The following is a 14095-nucleotide window of genomic DNA, read 5'->3' as shown; positions in this document are numbered from 1 at the left end:
TGGTACCCTATGAAGTTTTATAGGAAAAATTTTTCTACACAGTCTTTTAAGAAAAATATGAAATTGTAAAAATATATAACTTAAGTATACATGTGCATTTAAAAATTAAAGTTTCATTATTTCTGTACTAGTCATATGCTAATGTTCACCATAAGAATCCTAATATATTCAGTAATGTCAAATTGTTTAAATTTCAAGTCACAGAACTTATTGATAGTGAAAACCTTTGTTTCAGGATAGTACTATGATATTCATTACATAATTACCTTTTGGCCCTAAAAATTTAAATGTGTTAAATAAAGCCTATAGTTTTTACATTTAGGAGACATAATATTTACTTTGAAGCAACATGTTTTGCTTGTTTGGGTGTAATCACTCAACACCACCCCTCTAGGTTTTAGTTTATGGCATGGAGATAACCCAGAAATGAATCTGAATGACAGGAAATGGGTAAAGGTATAAAGAGCATTTCAGATATAGGAGGAATCTCATTACAAAAAGCCTGGAATGGAAGGTATTTCTTTTGTGGGGGGTGGTAATTAGGTTTGTTTGTTTAATTGGAGGTACTAGGGATTGAATCCAGGACCTTGTGCATGCTAAACATGCACTTTACCACTGAGATATGCCCTGCCCCGCCAGAAGATATTTTTTCAAAGAAAATTAGCTTTTTGTGGAAGAGACATTGATAAAAAAGAAAAGTGAGGCATTGAAGGAAAATTTCTCAAGATATTTTATCTGAATGTTGTGATAAGTGAATTAGTGCTTAAGGATGAACTGGTAATTTGAGATGTGGTTTGAGGATGGAAACTTTGGGGAGAACGTTAGAGAAGCCTGATGTTCAAAGAATAAGATTTAGCTTTAATTTCAAGAATAGTCTGGAAAAATTGAAGCTATAGATGAAACAACTTAGAAAGGCATAGTTCAAAAGCTACTAGTTGCTTGGAAAAATTTACAATTTTGGGCCTTGAAAGTGGTAGTGAAACAGACGCTGCAAGGTTGCTGGTCCAGTTACGAGAACCACAGAGCTACATCTGAAAGATTTTTTAAGCAACACATTTAAAGCCTAGAAAGACAGGGTGCATTTAGGGGTTAGCAACTGAAGTGAGATGAAGCAAAGCAGTTAACAAGGAGCCGGTAAGTTGCCAGAGCCAGGCAACAAGGATTAGAGTAAGATGAGATAGGAACTAGAACCAGGTGGGGATCAGCCCCCGCTAGAAAAGGAAAGGAAGCTGAGGTCTGGAAAAGGGGTAGCAGAGGAGCAGCAGTGAAAGGGGCTGCTGGACTTCTGCTGCAGGGAAGGTCAGGTGGTGTGCGCCCTACTTGGTGTTTCATCAGCTGACCTCACCACAGAAATCTGGGCATGAGGCACCATCATGTGACAATATGTACCTTACCGTTAGGGGCCAGGTAGATCACACAAGACAAGAGTGGGTTAAGATTTCTCTGCTATGAGAAAAGCCAAGTTGGTCTCAGTGTGGGGAGACCACGGAAAGCGCCAGGGACTGGGCAGACTGGAGCACCCAGGCCCACCTCACGGCCATCCTGCTGCTGACCCGCTTCAGCCAGTGGTAGCCTACGTGGCCTCACTGGAGAAATCTGCACTTTCATCCTGATTTTCCAAACACTGTAGACTACTTTAAACCACAGCTTATCCCCAAAGATGTGATTACAGACTGGCTTGTGCCCACGAACTGCTGCTTTCTCTGCCTTAGCAAAGAATTTAATCATGTTTTCTAAAATCTCTCTACTAAGTAAGATGAGCTGGGTCCCAGTCGTTGTAGAATTTACTGTCCTCTAACGGTGGTAAAGGACAGCTCAGAGAGGCAGAGTAAAATAAAAATGGGGTGTTTCATTCTGACCCTGTGCACGTTCGTGTGTTTTCTGTGCAGTCTAGGCCCCACCAACCGAATTCATCCAGTAAAGCTCCACTTTTATTCTTACACCTTGGGCTTCATTTTTAGGCAGGCCTTCTGAATAAAAAAGGTGGGGGGAATGGTTGTGAATCTCTGTTCTGATTCTTTAATGCCTGCAGGAAATGTTTACTGCTTATTATTAACTGCAGCGTAATCCCCATTAGGTTTACCATTACCTTTAATTTATATAGGGAGCTTAAATAAGTTGTCCAAGGTCACAGAGCTGGTGAAGGGCAGAGCCGAGTTGACCCAGGTTATTTAGAGCCCCAGCACCACCCATCTCCGACTGTCACACCTCCCTGTACCTCCTAACTGAACAGTTACCCTCCCCAGTCCACACTACTGAAGCTATACAAGATCATCTGTCTAGAGCTGTGCTTTAAACTGAGGGGTAAGCCCATTAGTGGATTAAAATTAGTGGGTTACAGAAACCTAGAAAATTTTGCTGTATTAAGTATTATTTCCCGATACTGTTGTTTCAGTTATGTGATAGGAGTTGGCATGTTCCATCAGAGCTGTCTGACTTGCTTGTCATGAAGTCTCAGGCCATCTACTCTAGCCCTTTACTTTCCAGCAGAGTTGTCTTCTTGCTGGCATTTGAAAAAGATCCCAAGTGCAATGTTATGGAAGGATAAGGTAAAGGAGTTGACTCTAAGGGGTTGATGACAGATAATGGCCTTAACACACAAAAGGCATTCATATTTTAGTAAAAACAGCCTTTCCTCAATGGATGAATTTCAGGCAAGAGATCATTTGTTTGGGGCATCCTTTTCCACAACTCCACAATGTCTTTTCCTAAACAGGTTCTTTGGGGAAAGGTACTGTCACATAGTAAGAAACTTGGCAAGATGGAGGGCATGGATCTATCTTAGAGATGCTAATGAAAATTAAGAGCCCTCTAACTCAGAAAAACCCACACGCATGAGCCTGCCCCCACACAGTATTTCACATATAATTTAGAGGGTTCAGGAACCCTGAAGACCATGCTCATTTCCAAATAGCCAGGTGTGGTCTGTTGTCATTTGTGTAGTATGATGCGTTCACGTGTGGAAATGCCTTTGAGATGACACTTGTCCTGAATCTTGAAGTTACAAAGGTAACTCAAAATAAGTTGAAACCTGTCACTGGGTATGTTCACTGACACCAGGGTCATGACAGAAAAGGATGAAACTTTATACATCCTTCACATGCTTTAAAGATCTACAACATCTCATGCCTCAGAGCCATTTCAGATGAAAATCTTTAAGACCTAAATGATAGAATATTTTATAACTTTTTATTAACAAGTTCATAATAGAAAAACTAGGAGATAGAAGCAATCATTAAGAAAAAAGTTTTAATGACCTGCAATTCTACCACCAGAGATAATGTTAATATTTTGGTATATATCCTTCCAGATGTTTCTCTATGTGTACTTTTTTCCCTGTAAAAAATATTTCGGAATCGTACAATACATTCTAAACTTGCTTTTTCCTTTACTGTGCTATATTCATTCACTATATATCTGAGTGCCTAATATGTTCCAGGTACTGGGGGACTGAGTAGTAAAGCAGAAAGGCAAGGTGCTCGCCTTCATGATGCTCTCCTTTAAATGGGACAAGCCACCCTTTAGAACAAGAAAACACCAAACATGAACCATGGTGAAAACGAAAATCGTATGGGCAATTTTAGATGAAGCACTGGAGCTGGGTGAAGCATGATAGAGAGTCACTAAGGTGACATTCAAGTTCTTGAGATTCAAAGGCCTGAGCACAGGCTGCCCAGGAGCAGTGAGTGTCCGCCACTGAGGCTGAAGTAAAGTGAATGATGGGGGCAGGGGGAGATGTGGAATTCAGTGGTGAGTATGGGAGGGTTAGGGATCAAGGCATGATGGGCCTTGCAGACACAAGTAAAGAATCTGGATGTGGGACTACTGGAAGGTGTTCAGCAAATCTGGTTTTAAAGATCACTAAGGCTAGTGTGTGGAGAAGAGATCGTACAAAGGGAAGAGCTGCAGAGGAAACCAGTCAGGAAGCTATCGTAGAAGACCGCAATGAAGTGGCTCAGACCACACAGGGAATCAAGTGGATCTATTTGGGGTAGGAGGAAACAACAGGACTGGGTAACTGAGCGGCCGGGCAGGGGTGGGGAAAGAGGAATCAAGGTTACACTCAGGTTTTAAACTTAAGCAGTTGGGTGGATGGTACTATTTACTGATGCTGGGGAAATAATAGGTTTGAGGGGGAAAAATCAAGATTTCTATTTTTGAGATGTCTATCGAACAGCCAGGTGGAGGTATCTAGTAGGCAATGGCTGAGTCTAGAGTTTAGTAGTCAGGTCTAAGTGGATAAAAGATTTTGGAGTCACGAGTCTCATTCCACATGGTTTTCCTGAAGGCAAAGGGTTTTTGTCTAGGAGTACATTTAGAAATGTGTAAAGTGAAGTATAAGATTTATTTAAAAGTCCCCTATCATCAGTGTACATACAGCTCAATGAATTTTCAAATGGCACACCCTGTCACCAATACCAAGATTAAGAAACAGAACATTATGCTTGCACCAGAAACTCACTCCTGCTCCCCTCTAATCACAACACCCTACTTCCACTCAAAAGGATAGTCACCAGGGGGGAACGATATAGCTCAGTGGTAGAGCGCATGCTTCACATGCAAGAGATCCTGGGTTCAATCCCCAGCACCTCCATGAAAAATAAGTAAACAAACCTAAATGACCCCCATAAAAGGATCATCACCAGCCTGACTTCTAACAGTGAGATTTAGTTTGCCAGATTCCATTTATTATATAATGGAATCATATGCAATGTATTATTTTGCATCTGTTTTCTTTCATGTTATATTAGTGATACTCATCCGCAATGTTCATTCATGTGCATTGTATGAATATACACATTTTATTTATCCATTCTATTATTGATGGGAGTTTGGGTAGTTTCCACTATTTATCTATTACAAACAGTGCTGTTATGAATATACAAATTCTAGTACAGGTTTTTTTATAGGATATGTATGTGTTTTTGTTGGGTATATATAAGTAAGGACTAGAATTTCTTAGTCATAAGATACACTTGGTATTCAATGGCAACTTTCCAAAGTGACTGACCCAATTTATACTTCCAGCAGTATGAATGCCAGGTGCTTCATGTGCTTGGAGCACAATGACTGTTTTGTTCCAGTGCCTAGAACAGTGCCTTAACTTACACACCTACCTATATATATAGTAGGCACAGTAAGTGAGCAATAAGTATCTCTTGAAAAAACAAATCTGAACATAGATGGCATTTTAAGCTGTGGGCTCGAATAAGATCATATTTGAAGAAACATGATTAGATAAGAGGGCTGATGAACAAGCCCTGGAGAACTGGCAGAAGAGGAGCAAGTAAATGAGGAAGAAAATAGGAGCACACAGAGTTCCGTAAACCAAGAAAAACGTGGTTACAAGGAAAGGGCAGTCAACTGCTCTGGATGCTGCCAAGAGATCAAAAGATGAGGGCAGAGCTTGGGAAAGGAGAAGAGTCAGGAATTCTGTTTTCGGTCATTCTAAGTCTGAAGGGGACATTACATCATTCAATTGGAGACCTCAAATGGGCAATAGGCAATGGGATATAGGTGTCTGAAGTTTAGAACCTGGCGTTTGTGAGCATAAATATCTTTGTGAAGGAGAGTAATTGGAGAAGAGACAGGGTCCCGGCCTTAAGGTACTTCCACATAGAAGCTGAACACAAACATCCGCAGAACTGACTATGCAGTGTCAAGCAGCTGATAAGATAGGAGAGAAACCTGGATGGTATCTGGTCACTGATGTATGCCAACATTAATTGTGTTAAATGTTGCTGAGAGTTTCAACAAAATGAGAACAGAAGAATGATCTCTGGATTTAACAACTACCAATTAATAACTACCCCAGTCAATAAATATTCTTCTGTAACATCAGTTTGAATGACTGCATAGAATCCCATTGTATAGCTGTACCAACCAATCTCATGGTTGAAATCTTAGATTCTTCCCACCCAAACCTTTAGAATCGTAATGTTGCCTTGAGCATGCTCTTATGAGATGGAATTGCTGGATCACAAAAATATGCACATTCTAAAGGCTTTTTACACAGCTACCAAACTACTCTCTAGAAAGGCTTTATTAAAATCTACTTCCAACCCAAATACAGTAATTGTTAAAAAAACAAAAAAGCTGTACATTTTGATAGGTGATATGTGGTATCATATATTTACATTTTTATTATTAATGAAGTCATAAGTTTACTGATATTAGTTATTTATGAATAGCCTGTCCATATCTCTTGCCCCGAATGAGAGCTGTTAACTGGGCAAAATGGTGAAATATCTACAAGATTGAAATGCTGGTTTGGTGAAGTGAATAAAGCAGATAAACAGGTTGGAATCACAACGTGTGAATGCATTGTGACTTTGGCCAAGTAACTTCTCAGGTCCTATGTTCTTGTCTGTGAAATAGAGATCAGGTCTACCTTGAAGTGTTACGAACAATGAATACCGTACATAAATGCTGGAAATTATGACAATTATTATGATGGTTATTCTGCAGAAGTAACTGCACCATGGCACGGGAATCTAAAAAACGCAGAATGTTAGTCTGAAGAAACTAAGGCTATTTCTGGCATTTCCATCAACTCTATTCCTGCCCCTCCCCCGGATGTTGGCGGTGTCACCATGGCAACGAGCACGCGCTACCCAAGGCTCAATTCTCTAGCGGTTACGGACCTCGACCGCCTCACTCTCCGCAAACCTGCGACTCCACGGCGCACGCTACCCACTCGGCCTCGGAGCCATCTCCCTGGACCCCAGGGCAAGGAGCCGAGGGGCAGCATGGCCAAGGCGGCAGCTTCTTCGCCGCTGGAAGATTTGGACCTGAGCGGAGAGGAGGTCCAGCGGCTCACCTCCGCCTTCCAGGACCCGGAGTTCCGGCGAATGTTCTCCCAATACGCCGAGGAGCTCACAGACCCCGAGAACCGGCGGCGCTACGAGGAGGAAATCACGGCGCTGGAGCGTGAGCGCGGAGTGGAGGTGCGGTTCGTGCACCCGGAGCCGGGCCACGTTTTGCGCACAAGCCTGGACGGGACCCAGCGCTGCTTCGTGAACGTGTGCGGTAACGCGCTGGTGGGCGCGCCCAGCAGCCGGCCCGGCTCCGAGGGCGCAGCTTCCGGCAGCCAGTGGTCTCTGCCGTACAGCCTGGCGCCCGGCCGCGAGTACGCGGGGGGCCGCGGCACCCGCTACACCGTCTACGATGTGGTCTTCCACCCAGACGCGCTCGCGATGGCCCGGCGCCATCAGCGCTTCCGCCAGATGCTAGACGCCACGGCCCTGGAGGCTGTGGAGCAGCAGTTCGGCGTGAAACTGGACCGCAGGAATGCCAAGACCCTGAAGATCAAGTACAAGGGGACCCCGGAGGCCGCCGTGCTGCGCACGCCCCTACCCGGGGGAGCTCCGGCCCGGCCCGAGGGGGAGCCGGAGAGCCCTCTCCTAGATTTTCCCTACCCCTACCGGCGCCCCGCGGCCTCCGGGAACGCTGCGGTCCCCCCGCCCCAGGCGCCCTCCTCTCCGGAGGCGGTCCGGCAGCCCGCCCCTACTGAGCCTCGCTACAGCGTGGTGCAGCGCCACCACGTGGATCTCCAGGATTACCGCTGCTCTCGGGACTCGGCCCCCAGCACCGTGCCCCACGAGCTGGCGGTCACCATCGAGCTGCCGCTGCTGCGCTCGGCCGAACAGGCGGCGCTGGAGGTGACGGAAAAGCTGCTGTGCCTCGACTCGAGGAAACCCGACTACCGGCTGCGGCTCTCGCTCCCGTACCCGGTGGATGAGAGCCGAGGCAAGGCGCAGTTCAACAAGGCCCGGCGGCAGCTGGTGGTCACGCTGCCCGTGGCACTCTCCGCCACACGCCCGGAGCCCGCCGCGACCGCTGAAGAGGCCGCCCACCCGCCCGGAAGTGACGGCGCGGCCTGCGCTTCCGCTCGCCTGGGGGAGGCGGGACCCCCGGGGGTTCGTGCCGGGGACAGAGGCTCGGATCCCAGCCGGGCCGGGGCTGCAGACGCCGGGATCACCACCCGGGACGCCGCCGGGGAGGGCATCGTCTCAGAACCGGAGGAGCGGGATTTCGGCCGGAAAGCGAGATCAACAACGGGCATCGGGGAGGAGCCGCCTCCCGGAGCCAAAAGCTCACCTGGGGACGGCGGCGGAGGCTCTCCTTGTACTTCTTCCGGGGACCTTGACACGGCGTCTTCCGCAGCAAGCGGGAGTGCGTGCGGAGCTGTCAGCGTTGAGGCGCCCGTGGCCCGGGAAGCTGATCGAGCCATGGGTGGTCGCGGGACCGACCTCCGGGAAACTTTGTGTCCGCCTTTGCAGTGTAATCAGGATGAGGAATCCCTGACTCTGCTAATACAAGTGCCTTGGATCCAGCCGCAAAGTCTTCAAGGGGAAGTGACCTCCCTCTGGTACAAATTGTGCTTCTCCACCCAAGATTTAGTCTATTATTCCTTCTTTTTGAAATTTGCTCCAGAGAATAAATTGAGTACCAAAGAACCAGTGGTTAGCATTTCCTCAAACAATGCAGTGATAGAACTGGCCAAATCTCCAGAGTGCCATGGACATTGGAGAGAGTGGTATTATGGTTTAAACAACGATTCTCTGGAGGTAACAGTTCTTTCTAGAGTCTTAATATTCGAAACATTCTACCCCAATTTCAAAATTTGCTATTACAGACATCCTTTCAGCTTAACCTAAACAAGGGATTTTCCTTCATAACTCTTTCGTGATGACTTGAAATTGGTAACACCTGATGACAGACGTCAGTGCGCGTTAAACGCATATTGAAAAAAAGAAAAAACTTACCGCATCCCCTGTGGTGGCTGAGTTTCAAATCTTCAAAGTTGCCCTTTAATGCAGTTGTTTCCTTGGAGTTCACTTACTCCGAAGGAAGATATGAATGGATTCTCAGGAATCCGGAAACTTATAAAATAGTATACAAAAAGTTGAGGGTGCCTTCTTCCGGGGAGAAGGGCTATATAACTTTAGTCACATTCCAAAAGGATCTGACACAAATAGGTATAAGAGACATTATATTACGGCCATATTTTAAATTGGTAAATAGCTTTCCCCAACCTTAGAAAGTAAATAATAGTCTACTGCTGGAGAGCAGAAGTAACTTATTTAGTGCCACTTCGTTCTTTTGGAGGAAAACGAACTCAGACCCAGGTGTGAATCTAAATCCATTGCCCTTTCGGCCACATGGTGCTGCTTAATTTTAGTCGCTGATGTTGGTAGGGTTGACCTCTGGTGGGCGTTATGTTACATTGCAGTGATCTCTTTTTGCATCTGTTTTAATCATCTTTAGGTCCCTGCTAGTATTTGGCACAATGGCTGGCATTTAACAGTGTTATATGAACTTTGGCACCAACATCAGCGACATCTCTTTTGGACAAAAACTGGGGCTGGGCATTGTCAAGTTTACCTAGACAATGAGTATAATTCTGATGAATAATTTAGTATGTCCTTTGTAGTTCCTACTGTACTTTTCAGATTATTGAAGTTCTTGAATTTCAGATTAAGTACTCCAGTATTATTGGCAAATATTGGGAGAAAAGCTACTTAAAATTTGAATTTCTGTAGAACTTTTTAAACGCATAAATGAACAATTAGTTGGTAGTTTTCTTTTTCTTTTTTTTTTTTCTTGGAGGGGGGAGGTAATTAGGTTTATTTATTTGATGATGGTACTGGGGATTGAACCCAGGACCTTGTGCGTGCTAAGCATGTCCTCTACCACTGAGCTATAGCCTCCCGCAAAGTAGTTTTTTTTTTAAATTCATAGTTTTGATTGAGGTTTGTATAAATGTTACACGTACTTTTTTTTTTTTTTTTAGTTCTTTTAACTTAGTCAAAGGTTAAATTCCCCATATTTCCAACACTAGTTGCACAGATTACATATTAAAGACTGTTTTTGGCCTTGGGCTTTAACTTGCCAAAAAATTTCACTTGTGTTTTTCTAGAAATTTGCTAGTAGGTAAATTTTTATTATGTGTATATTCTGTGAGAAGTGGTTATTTTGAAACCCTCCAAAAATGGTACAGTGCCATTTTATGTATAAAGAATGTATAATATGAAATTGACTATGTTTATGTCATCAAAGGGGGAAATTTAGGAAAGGGCTGTCGTTTTCCTGTAATTGTTTTAATAAATGTGAAAATAACTCACAATGTGGGTGAAAAGCTTTATGGACAAGCATTTGAGAGAATGCTAAAGAATATATTTTAATCTGGTTTTCTAATATGCCAACCTTATTTTAGCAAAGAAACTAGACCAAAATGGGATTAGGACAACTGTATCCTCTATCTTTGAAGCCTGAAGTAGATTTATAATTACTTCATTAATCATCCCATTTGCTGAGCCTGAAGGAACTATAATGTTCAATATTTTTCTCTTTATGTTTCACTGGCAGGCTGTAAGTATTACAATAATTTTTTTTTAAAATCACTTGAGTATTTTATGGGTAGACATTTATAATGATTACATATATTATACAAAAATAACTATAAGGGAAGGAGACCGACTTGTGGCTGTCTAGATCAGAATTATTACTTTACATGTAAATAGGTACAAAATATATTTCTATAAGCCTTAAATATTCAGTAGGAATTTTCCTAGAGCTTTAGGACCAATGAATTCAATATCTTGTAGAGTAGAATATGAAGGCAAGTTTATGCAAATCCTTTGTATTTTTATTACAACCATTTTCATTATAAATATTCCTCCCTGAGTTAACTAAACTATTTAGTACATTTTTTTTGCAGTTAATGTGTAAGTGTTTTCCAGAGACATGAACCTTAGAAATGCTTTTGATAGGGGTGTTTCTACAATACAGTGTTATTCTGGATCTTCAGATAATAGCAAGGCAAAATACTCCGTGTAATTTTTCTTTTACCAAGGTTCACTTTTATTTGGTAGGTGTTCACAAGTTTAAATACTGTTTAAGAGAAGGGAACTTGAAACTTGTCTCTTTGATTCCCCCCACCCATCCAGTTTGGACCAAATAATTAACTGTGTTTATTTGTAATTAATTTGTTTATATGAAAGTACAGAGGAAAATACTTTTATTTGGGGCAACAGTGAACTGACTTTATGAATTTTAAATGTGGTTATTTTTTCAAAGCCCTAACTATATCCCTATATTTACTTGACACATTTGAGTATGAACCAGTTGCTTTGTGTTTGGGATTCTGGTGAAAGTGATTTTTGCATATCCTAATAGCAGTTTGGAAATCTACCTCATTCTTATAAACAGCTATATGCTAGTGTCACAGTGGATTATCTCACTGCTTAAAAGTAGAATATACTTCTCTTAAATAAAATATTACACTTGTCTCTTACCTGGCCAAGAACTAACAGGCAAACTAGTCACACAAAATTTGAATAGATACTGTCTTGTGTATCTTTAGCTGACTCATTAGGAAGTGTTCTAAAATTGAATTACATTTTATAGCGTGGACTGCATTTATAACCTTAGAAGTGATGTTATTCTTACAGAATATTGAGAGAAAAACAAAGGAGAATAACATCTGTAACATCTGAAGGAGAGAAAACATACCTTAGGTTTAATAGAGACCTGGAAAAGGAAGTATAACTTTTTTCTTTTAGGGCCTTTTCCTATGTATGTATGACTCTTGCTATTCTTAGTGCTCTGTACAATACTCCGTTTGCTTTTGCCAAAGCAGCATAGGTATAACACATTAAAATAAGCATTTTAAAAGTATAATCCTGAACTGTGTGAAAATTTTTATGACCCATTTTTAGATACAAGTCTGTCAAGTATGACCGATATGGTAGAATATTTTTTCTCTTTTTATTTTAGGAAAGGTTATTTGTTAATGAAGAAAATGTTAATGAGTTTCTTGAAGAGGTCCAGAGCTCTTCATCCAAACAGACAATGCCCCTAACGCCACCATTGATTGAAGTTCTTCAGATTACTGATAGTAAGATTGAAATACATGCAAAGGTAAGGATTTTGGTGGGCTCTAGAGAGTAGTGATTTGGGACAAGTTTGGAACCTAACAAATAACTTAATTCTTGATCTCTTGATACCATAATTTTAAATTTACATCATGGTTGGGAAAAGTGGTATTAAGAGGAATAAAGTCTCTTTTAATATGTATTTTACTATGTGCTAAACATCTGCATTTCATTTTCACTTATGTTATCTCATTTAACCCCAAAATAACTATCCAGTGAGAAATAGAAACTAACGTTTGGGTGGTGTGTGAGTACTAGTCCAGAGACAAACAAATCTTTTTGACTCTCAAACCACAGAAACTATATCATAGTTTCTTCATTCTTTCTAGGTGAACCTTAAGTTTAGTTATTTTTATAGTCTTCAGTGTTGGACACAAATAATTTAGTAACTAGCACAACTGACTTTTTATATGTGAACTGGAGGGAAAGCGGCTCTGAAGAATCACAGAAATACAAGAAAATTCAAGAAATTCAAGAATGCCTTTCTAAGAATGGCTGCTAAGGGGTTTTATAGGCTATGTTAAAGAGTTTCGTAGGTGATTATTTTATCTTGAAGGAGACAAGGGGTAAATTAATCAGAGAATTAACATGAGGTTTCCACTATTAAAAAATGGCAGCATTTGGAGGATGACTTTGAGGAGGAAGCCCACCTACAGGCCTACCGGGTTATTCCTTCACAACTTTAAAAAAAAAAAAGAAGTTTCTAGAGGGTACAACTTAGTTTTCTATTTGTCTCAAAGAATTATTAATTTGCTCTTTTTTTTGACATAGTTGCAAAAATGTAGTACCTCTGAGCAGCTTCATGAAAAGGAAGAAAGAGTCAGTGAAGGTCATCTAACTGAAAAAGAAAATCAAGAACATCCTACTACCTCAACAACCGATTCGGAGTCATCTGGAGCAGCTGAAGTACCAGAAGCAGCCAGGTGTGGTTCAGCTGCACGCTTGCAACAAGGGGCTCCTGATGTGCCTCAGAAGCTGCCTGCAGAGTCTCAGCAGCCTGAGTCAAACATGGAACCGAAATTTGAAAAAGAAAGAAGTGCTGTTCATGCAAGTGAAGAAAAAAATAATTTAAAAGAACCAGTAATAACTGAAGAGAAAGAATTAAATGGAGATCACTTATCTTCATTACTGAACAAAACTGCAGTTCACAATACACCTGGTTTTGACAACATAAAGGAAACCAATATGCAGGATGGTAGTGTGCAGATTATCAAGGACCATGTGACTCATTGTTCATTCAGTTTTCAGAATTCTTTGCTTTATGATTTGGATTAATTGTATATAATTTTAGAATTTAAAGGCTGAGTAAAAATTTTTGGACTTAAAATAGATTCTGTTTACTATCTTAAGACCAAAGGTATTCAATAAAAGTATAAAATTAAAAGTATAAAATTACTTCTGTGCGGTTTTTGGCTTCTTTTGTTTGGCATCACTTTAATAAAGTTTCAATATAAACATAAGTTGTGTGTCACAAAAAGTAATTCTTAAGAATACAATTAACTAGAAATATGAGTGTGTTAAGGGGAAGAGGATCTCAAAGCTAGGCGTTTATAAGTCTCAGTAAATAGTATATATTTATGCTTGTCATAGAAATTCTGAAAGAACTTTTCAATATTAACTATCCAAACAATACAAATACACTGAATGAAATTTAGTATTTTTGCTTCAATTCTATATTTTACTCTTCTCATATGCACATCACTATATATATATAAGTAAGTTTAAGTTATTTATCAATGACTTTGAAAATCCAAATTTTTAGAAGAATTTTTTTGGAAGTTACTATTATAGTATTCACATATCCCTTGGTTTTACAGAATTACATTTAAAAATTTTAGAACAGGTTAATTTAAAAATCTGGGAATTTGCTCCAGCAGAAAAACTTTTCATTATATTATTACATGAAAACAGCTAGTGTCTTCTAATCAATTTCTTTTATAACACCCAAGAGAAGGCAGCAGATCATGTATGTAACAGTGGCTAAGTTATGAATTTTGTGGAGTAATATTTTTATTTGCGGCCAGGAGTAAATGTCAATATATTTTTTTCTCACAAAAAATTTTAGGGCAGCATAAAAGAAAATACAGAAAGGAAAATATCTGTTGATTCAATCACTGACCCCCAAGATCAGAAACTGATCTATTTCTGTTCCACAA

General features: G+C 41.0%; 1 protein-coding gene and 1 non-coding gene across 3 annotated transcripts; both read left to right on the top strand.

Annotated features, from left to right (window-relative positions):
• Positions 1 to 4520: 4520 nt before the first annotated feature.
• TRNAV-CAC (transfer RNA valine (anticodon CAC)) lies at positions 4521 to 4594 on the top strand. Its single transcript has one exon. It is a non-coding gene; the product is annotated as a tRNA-Val (tRNA).
• Positions 4595 to 6626: 2032 nt separating this feature from the next.
• On the top strand, positions 6627 to 13397 carry DNAAF2 (dynein axonemal assembly factor 2). Of its 2 annotated transcripts, none has more exons than XM_072963005.1 (3): positions 6627 to 8570; positions 11782 to 11925; positions 12711 to 13397. In XM_072963005.1, the coding sequence occupies exons 1-3, from the start codon at positions 6750 to 6752 to the stop codon at positions 13212 to 13214; spliced, it is 2469 nt and encodes an 822-aa protein (XP_072819106.1). In that variant the 5' UTR covers positions 6627 to 6749; the 3' UTR covers positions 13215 to 13397. The 2 variants fall into 2 exon arrangements, with proteins under 2 accessions (XP_072819106.1, XP_072819107.1); XM_072963006.1 differs by having other exon boundaries at positions 8234 to 8371.
• Positions 13398 to 14095: the final 698 nt, after the last annotated feature.

This window comes from Vicugna pacos, chromosome 6 (assembly GCF_048564905.1).
Source record: "Vicugna pacos chromosome 6, VicPac4, whole genome shotgun sequence".
Lineage (NCBI taxonomy): Eukaryota > Metazoa > Chordata > Mammalia > Artiodactyla > Camelidae > Vicugna > Vicugna pacos.
This window is presented reverse-complemented; position numbering and strand designations above follow the sequence as displayed.